The 19,731-nt window shown below is 43.8% G+C and overlaps 1 protein-coding gene across 1 annotated transcript in view; it reads left to right on the forward strand.

Moving 5' to 3' along the window:
• SLC27A2 (solute carrier family 27 member 2) overlaps positions 1-19,731 on the forward strand; it is a 73,702-nt gene that overhangs the window by 53,242 nt on the left and 729 nt on the right. The window contains exons 3-9 of the mRNA XM_068275377.1: positions 231-389; positions 1,817-1,941; positions 2,145-2,339; positions 2,962-3,052; positions 7,331-7,529; positions 8,478-8,575; positions 19,246-19,376. Coding sequence (XP_068131478.1) covers positions 231-389; positions 1,817-1,941; positions 2,145-2,339; positions 2,962-3,052; positions 7,331-7,529; positions 8,478-8,575; positions 19,246-19,376 — 998 coding nt within the window. The remainder of the gene's footprint in view (positions 1-230; positions 390-1,816; positions 1,942-2,144; positions 2,340-2,961; positions 3,053-7,330; positions 7,530-8,477; positions 8,576-19,245; positions 19,377-19,731) is intronic.

Here is a 19,731-nt window from a genome sequence, read left to right on the forward strand (position 1 = left end):
AAAAATAGCACTAGCCAAAGGTTAGCCATTGATGATTACCAATATTTAATGTAAATTTCTATAGGTAATGATTCCAGCCTTTTTTTTCTGGCTGTTTAAACCAGCAAGGGGAATGCCTTTATAAATGAGTTGGGTCAAGAATTATCTATATTGTGTGTCTACTAGCGCACTGTAGTGTTCATCATTTTAGCAATTCCAACTCACCAATTACTCTGAATATTTTTTAACAGGGCTTCCAAAAGCAGCTATTATAAATCACAATCGCATTCTGCTGGCTACTGGCCTGTTTGAAATCTGCCACGTCAGACCCAGAGACATTATTTATATCACCCTTCCACTGTACCACAGCTCAGCTATGCTCATTGGAGTGCATGGATGCATACTGAAAGGTAACATACTCTATTGTGACAGCTTACTGTATGGGATGTGCTACAAATAGAACCATGTGCAATGTAGTTGGAGACTAATGGCTATATACCTTCTTTGCTTACATGCTGTTATTATATGTGTACACAGGAAGTGGAGACCTGAACTCTTGCACAGGACAGAAGGAAAACATAAATAAATGCACCCAGTATGTATTTAGAGAGTTTAGCCTGTCTAATTCCCCCTCATCTGTGACTAATAACAACATGTAATTTGATCTCCCAGCTGTGTCAGTTGGCTGTCTCTGCAGAGCATCTAATTTGTAAACACAGGATTTTAACCCTATGTCTGCGTCCATAAAAGCAGGAAGTAGACACACTGCCTATTTATTGCAGGATTTGTATCATCTGTAACTAAGAAACATTTTTCTTTAAAGGTTATTATGCTGTTTCTTTGCTGCTTATCTTTTAGAGCAGAAAGAAAGTTCTCAGTTCAGGTCCACTTTAAGGTCCTCTTTAAGATCTGTTTATGCCTTGTCAAAGGCAGTCCATACAGATACCATGCATGTACAGCTCTGGCCAATAATGGTCAGTTTGGGAAATGGTTGTATTCCTATGGGACTAAATCCAATGGCTGCAAATACCTGCAGGCTTACCAGTTTCATGGGAAACACCGGTACATAGAGAGTGATGAAAAAAACACTCAGATGTTTGAACTTTCTCACACAAGTAGAACAGTTTTTATTGCAGGCTGGGTCTCCAATCTCCATTGGGAAGATTTTAAGTTCACTTTCTATGTATTCTCTGTGACTCTGTTAGTGATAAGGGATGTAAGGAGAAATAACCACAAATTATTATTATTATTATTTTTTATTTATATAGCGCCAACATCTTCCGTAGCGCTGTACATAGTACAAACAAATAATGGGGAACAAATATACATAAGAAATACAAGACACTGTACAGTCATGCCATTGAATAGAGTAAATACAGATACATACATAGTTGATATGTGGTTGGTACATGTACATATGTTAAAATGGCGCCCAGATAGCAGTAAAATGTTGCCATATTTTCTAACTGCTTCCTCACTCTGACCAGTGCTAAAAACATACATTTGGTATGTCTATAACAATAATAATAATAATAATACAGTCTGTTCCCTGTAGATTACAACAGTTTTTATTCAGCAAAGTACATGGGTGAAAAACGCAAAACACAGCTGTTCCGCAGCCACATGTAGCCAGTGTAAATGCCACAAGTAAGAGAACAGGTTTACTTCAGAACTTGATAAGAAGCATTTGGCACATGAGCTGAGCTGTGGCTGCTCTGTGTCATATTTCTTTTGAATAACACTGATGTTGACAGTTAAATTTGTTGGATTTTAGATTGGATTAAGCAATGTTGTTCCTGTTCATTCTGTGGTGTTTATTTACTCTCGTTTCTCTCAGGTGCCACAATAGTCTTGCGTAAGAAGTTTTCAGCCAGCCAGTTTTGGGATGATTGCAGGAAGTATAATGTGACGGTAATACAATATATCGGAGAAGTGCTGCGATACCTCTGCAATGTTCCCAAGGTACTTATAGTTGTCTCATATACTTGTTCCTTTCATTTAGTTACTAGTACAAAGTTTGAGAATTTCACATTTTAGCCTAGATTTAAAAGCAGTCCAGAACATTTTCCCTTTCTCTTCTAATGAGGAAGACCCTTTTATTATCGAACCATTCATTCAGTGCGCTTACTGTACGCCATGTAAATATTTTTCACATTTCTCCAAAGACAGATGACGATGGCTGTCATAACGTGAGGATGGCCATTGGGAATGGACTGCGCACCGATGTCTGGAGTGAATTCCTGAGGCGGTTTGGAGATGTTCAGATGTATGAGTTTTATGCCGCTACTGAGGGAAACGTCTTGTTTGTGAATTATACCAATACCGTTGGCGCAGTAGGCAGAGAAAACTTCCTACTCAAGGTAAGCAATGTTGTCACTGTGAGGACAGGTCATGGGAAGTCAACTAGATGATTTGTGACATGAACAGGAGCTGCACTGATCTCTAGAGATGACCTGTTTTTCACCATATTTTCACTTCTAGAATTCAGGGAGTGATTCGTGAAAAACATGTGACTAATTTCACCAGGTGACTTATTTCTAAGTTGTAGAATAGCTGGTCCTAATCCTGTTGTCAAGTTTCACTTCCAGTAAGTAAAAGTGAGACAATGTCACATGATTTGGACTAACCATTCAGAGACTTACAAATCAGTCACCTGACTGATCACATACTTCTCCATAAATTTTCATCGATGAGAATATATACTGCATTTTTTGAACCACAAGACGCTCCTGACAATAGGACGCACCTAGGTTTAGAGGACAAAAATGAGGGGGAAAGAAATATACTAAACCTGGTGCGTTCATGGTGCAGGGGCGTCTTGTGGACCTTTCAGGCAGCAATAAACACTTGACATGGGTACACTCCTCCCCTCTAATCAAACCTAAAATATCAGCTTTGATTCAATTTGGCACTGAATTACATTGCGTTTTAATACATTTGTCTCAATTTCACCTGTAACTGCAGTTATTTCTCTTTTAACAGAAAGCACTTCCTTTTGAATTTATTAAATATGATATTGAAAAGGATGAACCTGTGCGAGATGCTAAAGGACGCTGTGTGAAGGCCAAGAGAGGTATGCAATGGTTTATTTTGTTTGGGAGACTTTACTCTGTGCTTCTGTAAACACTGCATCTGGATTTTGGATTTTTTGAGATTTTATTTTATTTTTGAAATTCCAATTTACAGTTAGGTCTATGGAATGCTGTACATATTTATATAACAGCAGTTTTTTCCTTCATCAAGATGGCTGTGCAGATAGCACAGGGATTGGCTGCGCAGATAGCACAGGGATTGGCTGAGCAGATAGCACAGGGATTGGCTGCGCAGATAGCACAGGGATTGGCTGTGCAGATAGCACAGGGATTGGTTTAGCAGATAGCACAGGGATTTGCTGCACAGATAGCACAGGGATGGGCTGAGCAGATAGCACAGGGATTGGCTGCGCAGATAGCACAGGGATTGGCTGCGCAGATAGCACAGGGATTGGCTGCGCAGATAGCACAGGGATTTGCTGCGCAGATAGCACAGGGATTTGCTGCACAGATAGCACAGGGATGGGCTGAGCAGATAGCACAGGGATTGGCTGCGCAGATAGCTGTTACAAACCCCACAGAGCAAGCACATGTGATCACTGTTTGCAGCAGGATATAAGGAGACTGAACACAGAAATAAGTGAATGGTGTTTATTAAGCACAACCACACAGTGTATATACAAACAAATGAATAGTGCAACCAAAACCCTAACTAGTCTAACTAAGAAGTCATACACAAATATACAGTATATACTTATTTGAGGAAACCACACAGGAACAATATACAGGTTCTATACAATATATACAATATATATATATACACATCAGATCGCAGTACAAGATCGCAACACAGAAGCAAGGTCAGAGGCAAGCCATAAATCAAATACCAGATAATCAGGATAGAACCAGAAATACAAAGGACCAGGAATACAGGAGACCAGAGTTCAACAAGCACAAGGGAAGCTATGTGATGTTCTGGCACCTGCTGTAATGAGAGCTGGTCTTAAGTAAGGTGAGCATTGGGCGTGTCAGCAGATCGGCCTGCAAAGTCCCAAGCAGGTTGACCTCTGCTGGCAGGAGGTGGAAGTCCCAAGAAACTCCAGAGTCTGATGCCATCTGCAGGTAAGACTGAGGATTGCAAGTTTGATGACATGAAGTGCACAGCCCCCTGGTGGTGGATATAGAAAGTACATAAGTCCCGCACACACTGCCACCAGCAGGTAGATCAAGTCCTGAACAGGTTCCTAACAATAGCACAGGGATTTGCTGCGCAGATAGCACAGGGATTGACTGCACAGATAGCACAGGGATTGGCTGCACAGATAGCACAGGGATTGGCTGAGCAGATAGCACAGGGATTTGCTGCACAGATAGCACAGGGATTTGCTGCACAGATAGCACAGGGATTGGCTGCGCAGATAGCACAGGGATTGGCTGTGCAGATAGCACAGGGATTGGCTGCTCAGATAGCACAGGGATTGGTTTAGCAGATAGCACAGGGATTGGCTGCACAGATAGCACAGGGATTGTCTTAGCAGATAACACAGGGATTGGCTGCACAGATAGCACAGGGATTGGCTGCGCAGATAGCACAGGGATTGGCTGCGTAGATAGCACAGGAATTGGCTGCACAGACAGCACAGGGATTGGCTTAGCAGATAGCACAGGGATTGGCTGCACAGATAGCACAGGGATTGGCTGCGCAGATAGCACAGGGATTGGCTGCGTAGATAGCACAGGGATTGGCTGAGCAGATAGCACAGGGATTGGCTTAAGGTGCCCATACATTAGAACGAATATGGGCAGATTCAAGCAAGAGACAAATTTATCTCTAATCGAATCTGATTAGAGATAAATTTGTCTCTAATCGAATCTGCCCATACACTACAGGCCGATTCCCATCCGATTTCAGCATAAAATCATCAGGGAATCGGCTGATCTGCCGCCATCCGCCTCGCCGCTGCCCCCAAAATGTATAAATGTATGTTGTGTAGTGCATTTATACATTACCTGTCCTGTAGCAGCTCGCCAGGTCCATCTGTCCATCTCGCCGGGTCTGCCGCATACACGCTAGCGGCGCATAACGTCTGACGTCACCCGACCAACCAACTCGGCCCGACATTTTCCAACATGCGCGATCGACTGTGCGGCCAATTTCTGTCCCGAAATTGGTCGCTTTGTCGGTCAGGCAGGCACTTGGCAGCACCAATTTTCATCCAATCGAATTGGATGCTCGATTGGTTGGTTGGTCGCCTAGTGTATGGCCCCCTTTAGTAGATACCATGGGGATTGGCTGAGCAGATAGCACAGGGATTAGCTGCGCAGATAGCAAAGGGATTGGCTACGCTGATAGCACAGGGTCTGTCTAAGCAAATAGCACAGAGATTGGCTGAGCAGATAGCACAGGGATTGGCTATGCAGATAGCACAGGGTCTGGCTAAACAAATAGCACAGAGATTGGCTGAGCAGATAGCACAGGGATTGGCTATGCAGATAGCACAGGGTCTGGCTAAGCAAATAGCACAGAGATTGGCTGAGCAGATAGCACAGGGATTGGCTATGCAGATAGCACAGGGTCTGGCTAAGCAAATAGCACAGAGATTGGCTGAGCAGATAGCACAGGGATTGGCTATGCAGATAGCACAGGGTCTGGCTAAACAAATAGCACAGAGATTGGCTGAGCAGATAGCACAGGGATTGGCTATGCAGATAGCACAGGGTCTGGCTAAGCAAATAGCACAGAGATTGGCTGAGCAGATAGCACAGGGATTGGCTATGCAGATAGCACAGGGTCTGGCTAAGCAAATAGCACAGAGATTGGCTGAGCAGATAGCACAGGGATTGGCTCAGCAGATACCACAGAGATTGGCTGAGCAGATCGCACAGGGATTGGCTCAGCAGATACCACAGAGATTGGCTGAGCAGATAGCACAGGGATTGGCTCAGCAGATACCACAGGGATTGGGTCAGCAGATACCACAGGGATTGGCTCAGCAGATAGCACAGGGACTGGCTCAGCAGATAGCACTTGGGATGAATGAGTAAATAGCACAGTGACATGGGGTGGTTTTCGGTAAAATTGGGCCTTCGGCTGCAATGACTATGGGGCCCCTTATATTTTCATACTGCACATTACATTTGTGACCTATAAAATCCCTGACTCATAGGACCCCTAAGGAGCCTGGGACCCTGGTCAGTCGCCCAAGCACAAGCCCTGCACAGTGATTGTCTGAATAGATAGCACAGGGTCTGGTCATCAAAATGACCAGAAGGCAGAGTGGAGATCTTCATTTTTCTGTTAAGCTCCTAAGCTGAAGGTGAGCAGGAGTACAGCTGAAATCAGAGTGAAAGTAATTTCCAAAGCTTAGAGACAGCATTCTGCAGAAATAAATATTAAAGTGAAACTCCACTACTGTTGCGAAAATAGACAATCCCCTAAAGGTCACATCCGAGGAGAAAAAAAAAACAAGATCTACTTACCTGGGGCTTCCTCCAGCCCCTGGCAGCCTATTTGTCCCTTGCCGCAGCTCCACTGTCCCCTCTGTTGCAGATGTCAACCGGGTCGAAATTTTCTGCGCTCGCAACAGAGGGGACACCAGGATACCGGAGCTGCGGCGAGGGATAGATAGGCTGCCAGGGGCTGGAGGAAGCCCCAGGTAAGTAGATCTTGTTTTGTTTTGTTTTTCTCCACGGACCTGTCCTTTAATTTCACCTCTATACTTTGCTAAGATTGATGACAAGCCTCGTGGTAGGTTGCCCATATGTAAGCATGTAAACGTGTCCAAAATTAGGAAGGCGTTTTCCCAAATAACATAATTAGGCAACATGCATGTTCCAGAAATAAAAACAGATCCCACAATAGGCCCCAGCAAGAGATAGTGCACATTACAGACCATGTTATCAGATGGTATCCCTCCACCTCCTCCAGTTACAACTCCCCTTCTCCATGACAGAAGCCCTTATCGGAAACCTCCTGTAAAAGACTGCGTCATAAAACCTCCAGATACAGACTGTCCCACAGTGACAAACAAGACCCCTAGTAATAGGCATCACCTCCTTCACAGACCACCATAAACAGCAGGATCCCCAGTAACTTACAGCGCTCTTGTTATAATGCTATTAACAAGCACCCCTTGTATGCAGAGCTAGCAGTGCTTCCCTGGGTGAGCCTGGAGCTGAGACAAAAATAAATAAATAAAGAGGGAACTGTATGTTTTCAGTGCACATACTGTAGATGTCCTGGTATTCATTTCTAAAAATGCTTTCATGATATTGGATTTACACAAGAAGCCTAATGTCTCTCCTGAATGTCTTCCTAGACCAACCTGGGCTTCTTGTCAGCAAGATTACAAGCCTGTCTCCATTTGGAGGCTATGCTGGAGACAAGACTCACACCGAGAGGAAGATACTCCAGGACGTCTTCCGGAAAGGAGACATGTATTTTAACACCGGAGATATTTTAATGGTCGACCAGCAGAAATTTATTTATTTTCATGACAGAGTTGGAGATACATTCAGGTGATTTACATAACTAATGATGTTGCATCTGTATGATGGATTCAGAACTCACATGCTATAAACATTTACTGTATACAGGTAGTCCCTGACTTATGAACGCCCGACTTACGAACGACCCGCCGATACGAATGGCATGGATTCTATGTTTCCATGGGAACAAGCCCAAAACATTTTTTCAAATTGGACTTGTAGTTTTTGAGAAAATCGATAAAAGAAAAAAATCAAAGAAAAAATGGCTTTTAAACTTGTATAAACAGGTACAAAGGGCAGAGGTGACACAGAGGGGGGCACTGGAGGCTCAGGGGGGCACAGAGGAGATGCAGGGGACAGAGATGGCACAATGTTTCAACTTAAGAACAGATTCAGGTTAAGAACGAACCTACAGTCCCTATCTCGTTCGTTAACCGGGGACTACCTGTATAGCAGAATGTTTTATCAGAAACCCTTGAGTGTACCTGCAATTACTAGACTAACACTAATTAACAAGGTAACATACTTGCATTAATTATCTTAGCCCCATTCCCAAGGCATCGGGAATGCAGAAGCATTATGTGTGTAGCACCATTTCAGTATGTGTAAAGTGTATAGAACCATTATGTGTATAGTACCAATTGGGAACTTAAAAAATGACAGGTGAGTAAATTGATTATCTATTTTATCCAGTTAATAAGCATTTACTCTTGAAAGAAATTAGGATATGATGTCCCTGATTCACAAAGCAATGATAAGATTGCCATGTGCAAGTTATTTTAATCAATCCTTTGACTAGTATATACAGTACATATTTATGTAGTGTTCATACAGCCAGCCAGTGCTCCATCTATGGAGTGATGACCTGACTGAGGGCTATTTCAGATGACCGCCTATATTGTGAGCGAGTTTTTAGTGAAACTGGAAACATGAATAATGTGAGGACAAAGAGCTAATGGACTGATGCTGTATTTTCAGGTGGAAAGGAGAAAATGTTGCTACCACTGAAGTTGCTGATATTTTGGGTCTCGTGACATTTATTGAAGAAGTCAATGTATACGGAGTACCTGTTCCAAGTATGAAAAATGCTTCATCTTGTTTCATGCTATTAGATCTTCATTGTCATCTATTGCAGTGCTTATCTCTACTTTGGTCAGCTGATCAAGACAATATTCACCTTTTCATCTGATTATGAGGCAGTGCAGATAAATATTTATCTTTCATTACTTTATAAAATGTATAATTTAAAAAAGGCCTAAATAAGGCCTATATCACAGGACAGTTGGTACCGTTAACTTGAGACAATTCATACTGTTGCATTTATACTTACCTGGGGCTTCCTCCAACCCTTATGTTGTCCATGAGTTTGCTTGCTGTCCTCCCCAGCCGAACCCTTGTCCTGTGGTAGCCTTCGGTATTTTCGTCAGTCTGGTACTACTGCGTAGGCACAGAACACTGCCGGCCGTGGGACCGCGACATGGTGCACCCGTGGCCAGGTGCATGAGTGGCCTTCCTGAAGAAAATAGTGGAGGCTACCACAGGACAATGTACCGGCCAGTTAGGAACGTTAGGGAGCCCATGGACCACATAGGGCTGGAAAAAAACGCAGGTAATTGTATCTGTGTCAACAAAACCATTCATTACTGCGGGATATCAACCTAAAAAGTAGTTAGACTCTCTGTCTCACCTATTAACTTGGTACAGATTCAGCAATTATAAATATAGGGAGCTGAGGTACAACAATTGTCATATTTATTAATCAATTAGCACATATCAAAAACACATAATTCATATCCACATGATTAAAACCAATTAAAACTCATAAACTATAGAACCAACCTACGCAGGATAATTAATTAAGGGTAATGTAGATTCAGGTGCACCTATTTATACCGGTATATGCATATATATCTCTTCAGGCCCCTTTAAATCCTGTTCGGTTAGACTATAGGACGTCATCCATTAGGGAGAGCAGTATTTTCAATTCACCCTGTATATTAATTTTTGAACAAGCCTCTTATCCATCTATGAGATACACCCCCATTACATGTAGCAAGCTGCTACAAAACCTTGCTCGCCTTAGACTACAACCAGAACAACAATCATAAAAATGACATTTAGCAGGAATGTTTTCTGACAGCAGCATAGGGTTGCATTAGATGGTTTTTTCAAAGCCACCTTGCATTAGGTCGGGTCGGCCAGACAAGCCTGGTACTCACGTGTCCTGTCATGTTAGCAGGGACTTGGCCATTATTGCAGCGCTATCTTCAAGTGTGTCAGCGTTCTCCTTGCGGCTGGACGGCAGGAATAGCCGCGTTACGAGGTGTCCGGGAGTCAGGCTGAGCCAAGGAGGAGGGGCGGAGGCACAGGGTGGATCGCTGCAGCCAGCGTGGTGGCGGGATGACGTCACAACACGTAGACGAGAACGCTGACACACTTGAAGATAGCTAATGGATGACGTCCTATAGTCTAACCGAACAGGATTTAAAGGGGCCTGAAGAGATATATATGCATATACCGGTATAAATAGGTGCACCTGAATCTACATTACCCTTAATTAATTATCCTGCGTACGTTGGTTCTATAGTTTATGAGTTTTAATTGGTTTTAATCATGTGGATATGAATTATGTGTTTTTGATATGTGCTAATTGATTAATAAATATGATAATTGTTGTACCTCAGCTCCCTATATTTATAATTGCTGAAATTGTATCTGTGTAAATTAATTTTCAAGCTTAATAACTAAAGGCAGCATAAATGGGGACCATCAGTTCATATCTTTTATTATTATTATTATTATTATTATTTATTGTATTTATAAAGCGCCAACATATTACGCAGCGCTAGACAATAAATATATACAATGATACAAGGATGACATACATAGGGTTATACACATAGAACAAAGTTATACATACAAATTGTACAAAATACATGATCATGCAATATGGGCTGGTTAGGTAGGTTCAGTAATACAAGTACAGGCTGTCATAGGACAGGAGCACATGATCCTGTAGATTACACTAGGGAGTGGAGGACCCTGCCAGAGGCTTACAATCTAAAGGGAGGGGTGGAAACACTAGGGGGGGCTGTTAAATATTCCTTAGAGAGTTACTGTGTGGTAGGAGGTGGGTAGGCCATCATAAAGAGGTGGGTTTTGAGGGCTTGCTTGAATGTGTTGAAAGAGGGAGCAAGTCTGATGGGTGGTGGAAGGGCATTCCAGAGGGTGGGGGCAGCTCTTGAGAAATCCTGCAGGCGGGCATGGGAGTGTGAAATGCGCGGGGTGGTGAGGCGAAGGTCGTTGGAGGAACGGAGAGGGCGACCTGGTGTATACTTGTGAACAAGCTCCGAGATGTAGGTAGGGCATGTTTTGTGCACAGATTTATACGCCAGGCATAGAATCTTGAAACTTATCCTGAGACGGATAGGGAGCCAGTGCAGGGATTCACAAAGGGGAGATGTGGATGCAGAGCGGTGCGAAGAATGGATGAGTCTTGCAGCCGCGTTCATCACTGATTGAAGGGGGGCAGTGCGTTTCAGGGGGAGGCCAGAAAGGAGTGAGTTACAGTAATCAAGGCGGGAGATGATGAGGGCATGGATGAGCAGTTTGGTCGTGTCCGGGGTTAAGAATGGGCGGATCTTGGAGATATTACGGAGGTGGAAATTGCAGGCTCTTGTGATGTTTTGGATGTGTGGGATGAAGGAGAGGTCAGAGTCCAAGGTGACACCCAGGCAGCGGGCCTGGGAGGTAGGGAGAATGGTTGTGTTGTCGATTGTGAGGTGGAAACCTGGGATGGTTGCAGCAGCATGGGGTGGAAAGATCAGGAGCTCGGTTTTGTCTGGGTTAAGCTTTAGGAACCTAGCTGACATCCAGGAGGAAATTGCTGAGAGACACGAGGAGACCTTGTTTATGCTGGTGGCTGAGAGATCGGGGGAATCTTTGAGGAATGGATAACACTTATATTTGCAGGACTACAGATGATTTCCCACAAGCGTTTTGCATCACGATATGTGTGTTTTGTCTCTGGAAATATTGACTCCAATGAAAACTGATTAATAACTAGGGTAGTTCTACTTGATATCTGATTGAATATAAATGGGAATGTAGACAATACAATGAATAAAGACATATAACTTAAGCTATAAATAAAACACACAAAACCCTCCAAGTTGGCATTAAAATGGCCATGGCCTTCTTTATTGGTTATTTTAAAAACTCAAGAGGTCCAAATAACTTTATTAAATATAAAACTTTATTCACCAAACAAAACATATAAAAAAGCAGTTTATTGTGATCCACCAATACGGTTCAGACCACTTAGAAACATCCAACTTTCAGAAAGGACCCCTGCATGAAGTAGGTCCACACTTGCTTGCGTGACTTGTAGAACCAATAAAGCTGCTTGACCACGATGAAATTCCGCTTAAAACAAAGGGCGGGTCGGTGGGGAGCTCGCCCAGACCGCTCTGGACAAAAGGCACTCTGTGGCTGACGGAACCCTCTTTTTATACACTGTACTTTCCTCTAATTGGCTGCTGCAACAATGTTTAGACCCCAGCAACACGTGTCAGATTACCTTTAGCCCACCTGCCGACCAATCCCCACATGAGCTACTTTTTTCTACCCTGCAACCTGAGCAAAGGGGCTTAGCCAATCAGCAGCGCCGCTACCTCTCAGATTGACAGTAATGTTAAATTCCCTGACAGGATAAAATACCATATCTAACTTCCTTGATTGTCACAATCCCATGTAGGGCCAATCTTATTAGTTTATTGTCCCTTCTCATTATAGTACGCATTGAATGTCCATGATTCTAATGGTGGATTCAAATCATGGGCTGATATTTCTCAGCCAATTTTTAGTCAGGGAAATATCACTTGTGCCTAATGTCTAGCATATATGTACCAGTGTATGGCCAGATAAACAGATTTAAAGGCTGGTATACACAACTAATTTTGATTGGCCAATGACCAAACAACTATACCACTTTTATGTAGTATGAGGGCCAACAGTTTTTTAATATTATAAACAGGTTTTGCAGGTAAGCTCTCATACTACATAGAAGTGGTAAAATTGACCAGTAGTTGGATAATATAAGCTTTAATAGATTGTTATGGTCTGTATATATTCAGGATAGATTTCAAAGCACAAGGTCAAATGTTAAAAATACAGAATTTAAAATCTGTAAAAAGTCTCACAGCATATAGCTAGAGTGCATATATTGCATACACATACCCTGTATGTGTTTAGGATTAATATTCAATAAAAAAAAAATCCCTATTCAAAGGTACAAAAAATATATAAAATCGCATAGCATGTAATTCAAATCCATATATTGCATACAGTTGTGTTATAAATGGAGTCTATATAGGTATAAACAACTCTGAGAGTAGTAGTTGGATAATAGAAGCTTTAATAGATTGTTATGGCTTGTGTATATTCAGGATAGATTTCAAGGCACAAGGTCAAATGCTAAAAATACAGAATTTAAAATCTATAAAAAGTTGCACCGCATATAGCTAGAGTGCGTATAATGCATACACATACCCTGCGTATGTTTAGGATTAATATTCAATCAAAAAAAGATCACTATTCAAAAGTTCAAAATATTTAAAATCGCATAGTACGTAATTCAAATGCATATATTGCATACAGCTAACTGGGTTGTTATAAAAGTTGTAAAAGTTCACACCGCATTGGGAGTATTCACCATAAATTCTGTGACAAAGAATGCAATATTCAGTCTACATTCAACAATCAACCCCCATTCACTCCTGAGCCACCCGATGCTGTTTATGCACAAAAATGCGCTAAGGGAAAAAAACAAACAAACAAAAAAAAAACTGGTCAGATAACTCTAGGACCAAAATGTCCGAAAGCAGCGGGAGGTGGGGGGGGGGGGGGGGGGGCTGAGGAATGATAAATGATGGATATTCTAGCAGTAGAGACTGAGTTTAGAGTACTTCTCGTGGTTGCGCTTCAATTGCGCTTGCGGAATTCCGCCGGATGTAGATAATGGTGGATCACAAACTTGATGAACGGATCTTTTCCCCGATCAGCGAGGGCACTCACGCTCCTGCAGCGGTTGGTGTCATCCTGTGCGGGGCTCCGAATGTCCTTGTCCGCAATCCAGGTGCGTATCTTCCGCTGGTTGCAGCGCTCCAGTTCCAGTGTAAGTGCTCCCTGACAGCGTGAGAGCTGTGCAGTGTGACAAGAGTCCTTCCGGATCTGCCTAGACGCCGGTGGTATGCTTCCGGGTATGGATGGTGACGTCACCCTTCTAGCGTGTTCGCAAGTGTCTTCTGGTCTGCAGTACCTGATGGCCCTGCTCACACGCTATATCCCTCCAGCTGACGCGTTTCTGCGGTCCCGGCCGCCTTTATCAAAGCTTAATGGAAGTATACCAGTGTCTCAGCAAATCCTGGATATATTGTCTTTTCTGGTCACATGTCTGGTCACATGTCTTTCCCATAATGCACTCCAGTCTTAAAGAGACAGTAGTCCTTTCTCTTCCTCAATCCCTTTGTATTAGTTACATAGTTCTTTGTTTATGGAGGTAACTTAAACACCACTCAAAACGTGGTTTTGACACCATGCATAGGGGCATGAGGCCAGGTTATCACACATGTTGTAAGTTCAATTCCCCCCCCCCCGCTTGTACTTTGTCCCATCTTCGGTTTATATATTACACATGCTGATTTATGCATGTGTCCCTACCAGCTCCAAGTGTTAGTGAGGAGGGTAGGAAGGAGGGGAGGTGGGTGGGAGCGGGGGAATAAAGTGTGGAGCAGTGGGGGAAAGGGGGGGAGAGAGATTGGGGAGTGGTATGGGAATGGATTGATCGGGGGGTGGGGTACCAGGTGTGGGTGGCACCACAGAAGAGGAGGCGTGTATATAGAATGGAGGGCCCTGGGGTAGGGAGAGTGCCAGATGTAGGTGGCGCCCCCGATGGAGGGAAATCCTGGTGTTAGAAGGGTGACGTCACCATCCATACCCGGAAGCATACCACCGGCGTCTAGGCAGATCCGGAAGGACTCTTGTCACACTGCACAGCTCTCACGCTGTCAGGGAGCACTTACACTGGAACTGGAGCTCTGCAACCAGCGGAAGATACGCACCTGGATTGCGGACAAGGACATTCGGAGCCCCGCACAGGACGACACCAACCGCTGTACACCTGGATAGCTGCAGGAGTGTGAGTACCCCCGCTGATCGGGGAAAAGATCCGTTCATCAAGTTTTTGATCCACCATTATCTACATCCGGCGGAATTCCGCAAGCGCAATTGAAGCGCAACCACGAGAAGTACTCTAAACTCAGTCTCTACTGCTAGAATATCCATCATTTATCATCCCCCCCCCCCCCCCCCCCCGCTGCTTTCGGACATTTTGGTCCTAGAATTATCTGACCAATTTTTTTTTTTTTTTTTTCTTAGCGCATTTTTGTGCATAAACAGCATCGGGTGGCTCAAGAGTGAATAGGGGTTGATTGTTGAATGTAGACTGAATATTGCATTCTTTGTCACAGAATTTATGGTGAATACTCCCAATGCGGTGTGAACTTTTACAACTTTTATAACAACCCAGTTAGCTGTATGCAATATATGCATTTGAATTACGTACTATGCGATTTTAAATATTTTGAACTTTTGAATAGTGATCTTTTTTTGATTGAATATTGATCCTAAACATACGCAGGGTATGTGTATGCATTATACGCACTCTAGCTATATGCGGTGCAACTTTTTATAGATTTTAAATTCTGTATTTTTAGCATTTGACCTTGTGCCTTGAAATCTATCCTGAATATACACAAGCCATAACAATCTATTAAAGCTTCTATTATCCAACTACTACTCTCAGAGTTGTTTATACCTATATAGACTCCATTTATAACACAACTGTATGCAATATATGGATTTGAATTACATGCTATGCGATTTTATATATTTTTTGTACCTTTGAATAGGGATTTTTTTGATTGAATATTAATCCTAAACACACACAGGGTACGTGTATGCAATATATGCACTCTAGCTATATGCTGTGAGACTTTTTACAGATTTTAAATTCTGTATTTTTAACATTTGACCTTGTGCTTTGAAATCTATCCTGAATATATACAGACCATAACAATCTATTAAAGCTTATATTATCCAACTACTACTCTCAGCGCTGTTCATACCTATTTAGACTCCATTTATAACACAACCAGAGGTGGTTGGGAACCCCTGGCCAGTGAACAGCAGCGGGTGAAAAGAACCACACTATCCCCATCTGTACTCCCATACCACCTAAGCGCCTCTCCACCTTTTTAAAATTGACCAGTGATTGGCCAACCAAAATTGGATGTGTGTAAAGGCTTTAAATATGGCAGTGCAAGGTGTGAGCACCCCAGACATTTTATCTGTTACCTACTTTAAAATAGCAGAGATATACAGCAAGATCTGGGCACCCATCCAGTTCACCTGCTGCCTGCTTCCTGCCTTGCCAGCCTAGATCTTCATGTTACAGTGTACAGAGTTCATCTCGCAGCTTATATCATTTTACTTTACTATAGAGCTTATGTTAATCATATTATTATGTAGGGATATATTTCCCATGCTGGTGAACAATATACAGTCACAGCAATCCTACACTACTGCATTATGCACTGTTGTAGCTAACATTGCTGACTGGAATTTAATATTCTTTGCTTTCCTTCTCATGTAGATATACTCCTTAGCAGGATGTGCTGTGCCCGGGTAACTGTACCTCTCATTCCTGTCATTAAACCAGGACTAAAGTGTCCACATCAGACCGCTCAACAGACAGCAAATCCTCTTATATGCTGTAAAATTGTTTTTATGAATCCTGCTGCAGAAACTCGCCTCCCACAACTCCTACACAAGTACAGTTGAGAAATGTGGAAATGCTGCATACTACGCACTGTTTTATCTTCATCAGTGGCGTACCTACCACAAGGCTGCAGGTGCGCACAGCCCTGGGTGTAGCCATGGCTAGGGATGCTGCTGTGTTGCTCAATCACTGTGTTCTTCCACCTGGGACCTTTTTCATAGTTTGGGCAACATTTGGGAAAATAGCAGCAGGCAGTGCATGGGACTGGACTGCTTCCTGCACTAGATGTAGCACCCCTCCCCACTTCTGTCGCTGGCAATGTGTTTCCTCACTCTCTACATACAGCCTGCAGTGAGTGAACATGCAGAGCGGCAGGGTGAGAAGAGACAACGATTGCTGTGCTGCAGCTGGGACATTAGCAGGGAGAGGTGGCAGAATGTGTTTAGTGCTTCAGAGGTTACCTGTCATTAGTAGCCATGTGCACTGGCTGCTGTAATACTAGTGTGCCCTAGACTATTGATTATTTACCTTGATCAGAGTAATTAATCAATAGTGCAGGGCAGTCTGCTGTTGCACACACCAATGATACAGGTGCTGACGGCCAACTTCTACAGAGAAGCAAGCTCCAGGCATTTTAGATTAGCTTGATTGCAGGTAATCTTATCTCTTTTCCCAGCTCCCCCTCCCACTCTGTTGTATTACCCCATGACCCTTTCCTCTTTTCAGATTTCAGTGGCTTCTTTTAACAGCATGCCTGTGCCAAACAGCTCTGGTGATGTCTGCAGTCCTGGGGAGAGATCTTCCTCAGGGCAGTTTCTAAGCTAAAATGCACCCAGGGCGAGGGTGTAAAAATTGCGCCCCCTGCCCCGCGGAGCCAGGTATAGGTGCCTGCAGTATAGGTTAGCCAGGTCTAGTTGTACTCAGTATAGGTAGCCAGCTATAGGTCCCCCCAGTATAGGTAGCCAGGCATAGGTACCCCAGTATAGGTAGCCAGCTATAGGTCCCCCAGTATAGGTAGCCAGGCATAAGTGCCCCAGCATAGTTGCCCCCCCCCTATAGCTTAGCCAGGTAGGTGCCTCCAGTATAGGTAGCCGATATAGTTGCCTTCAGTATAGGTTAGAAAGGCAGATGCCCCCAGTATAGGTTAGATAGGTAGGTGCCCCCAGTACAGGTTAGCTAGGTGGGTGCCTTAATATAGGTATACAGAATAGTTGCCCCCAGCATAGGTCAGATAGGTAGGTGCCCCCAGAATAGGTTAATTAGGTAGGTGCCCTCAATATATGTAGTCAGTATAGTTGCCACCAGTATAGGCTAGCTAGGTAGGTAGGTGCCCCCAATACAGGTTAGATAAGTCGGTGCCCCCAGTATAGGTTAGATAGGTAGGTTCCCCCAGTACAGATTAGATAGGTAGCTGCCCCCCTGTATAGGTTAGATAGGTAGGTGCCTCCAGTATAGGTTAGATAGGTAGCTGCCCCCCAGTATAGGTTAGATTGGTAGCTGCCTCCCAGTATAGGTTAGATAGGTAGCTGCCCCCCAGTATAGGTTAGATTAGGTAGGTGCCCCCAGTATAGGTTAGATAGGTAGCTGCCCTCCCCCCAGTATAGGTTAAATAGGTAGCTGTCCCTCAGTATAGGTTAGATAGGTAGCTGCCCCCCAGTATAGGTTAGATAGGTAGTTGCCCCCCAGTATAGGTTAGATTGGTAGCTTCCCCCCAGTATAGGTTTGATTGGTAGCTGCCCCCCCAGTATAGGTTAGATAGATAGCTGCCCCCCAGTATAGGTTAGATTAGGTAGCTGCCCCCCAGTATAGGGTAGATAGGTAGCTGCCCCCATAATGGAGGCAGGAGTCAGCCGCGGAGAGGGCAGCCCGACCTCTCCCTTCCTTCCTCTCTCCAGGTCGCCATCCGGAAGCAGCGTGTGTATCAGAGTCTATGCCGAGGAGGAGACCAGCGGCTAGTGAGCAGCGATTGGAACCTGAGAGGTGAGTTACTATTTACAGCGCTTCCCTGCGCTAACTCTGCAGTCGGAAAGGGGGGAGCACGGAGGGCGGCCCGTGGAGAGGAAGGGAGGGAGAGGTCGCGCTGCCCTCCCCATGGCTGACTCCCCCCTCCATTACAGCGCCCCCCTCCCTCAGGGCGCCTAGAAATGGGCCTGGTCTTCCTGCCATTTCTCCTCTCCCACCAAGCTCTCCATCTTGTGCCACTTCCCTTTTTATCCCCCCTCCTCCTATGCATCCCCCTCTTTTGTATGTCCCCCTTTTCTGACTGTCCTCAGAGGAGCTCACAATCTAATTGTACCGTAGTAAGTCTAATGTCCTACCATATTATTATTGTGTATTTATATAACACTGACATCTTCTGCAGCACTCCGAGTACAGAGTTTCATAACAGTTAGCTCCATCCACATCCTGAAGACCCCTTTTCCCCCAAAAGCTCCCAAAATAAGCAGTGTGACGCGCTTCATGCCCCATCCCGTCAACCCTCCCATCAAAAGAATTGGTTGTTTTTGGGGGAGGGGGGGGGGGGGTCTGTAAATAATCAGCCCTGTGTGTCAAATTCTCTAGGTACGTATTAATGCTGTAGAGCTTCAGAACACAACTCTGAAACTGTATGCTGCTTATACTGATTTGGAGCTGCGTAACAAGCAATCTAGACCTTCTGGTATAGATGCATGCACACTTACAATTTTGATTGGTCAAATTTACCAATTCCATGTAGTAAGATTGTCAACACGTTTTAGATACTTTGATTAAATTGTGTAAGTAAGCTCTCATACTACATGGAAGTTTTAAATAGGCAAATAAAGATTGGATGTGTGTACCAGGCTTACAGTAAGTCACAAGTATTGTTCTGCCTCATTTTTCTGTAGTGCAATTGCAGTCTGAACGATGTTCTGCTTTCTTGAACAGATCATGAAGGTCGAATAGGAATGGCCACGATCAAGCTAAGGGAGTATGAGACTTTTGATGGTAGAAAGCTATATGCGCATGTTCGAGACTTTCTTCCAAACTATGCAAGACCTCGCTTTATTAGAATTCAGGTATGGCTTATTATTTTCCCAATGGCAATGTTTCCCAAACCTGACCAGAAATCCCACAAACAGAACACGTGGTTGGACATGTAGAGTTATTAATATGGGCAGTTGGGGTAATTAACGTCTCAGCAATATGAATTAGCTACCCGTGTGAATATATATCCTATCCGTGTACTGTTGGCACTTGAGTACGTTTGGGAAAAACTGGCCTCGAATTTGAGGCCCCTTTTACACTTGCATTGCAAGTGTGCCTTGTGTTACCCTGTTTTACCACAGGGTGACGCAATGGCAATGCAAGTCAATACGGCCTAGCCTACGTACCGTGTAGCGTCACGTTGCGCCGGAAAATTCTGAATTGCTG

Source organism: Hyperolius riggenbachi, chromosome 3 (genome assembly GCF_040937935.1).
Source record: "Hyperolius riggenbachi isolate aHypRig1 chromosome 3, aHypRig1.pri, whole genome shotgun sequence".
Classification (NCBI taxonomy): Eukaryota; Metazoa; Chordata; class Amphibia; order Anura; family Hyperoliidae; genus Hyperolius; species Hyperolius riggenbachi.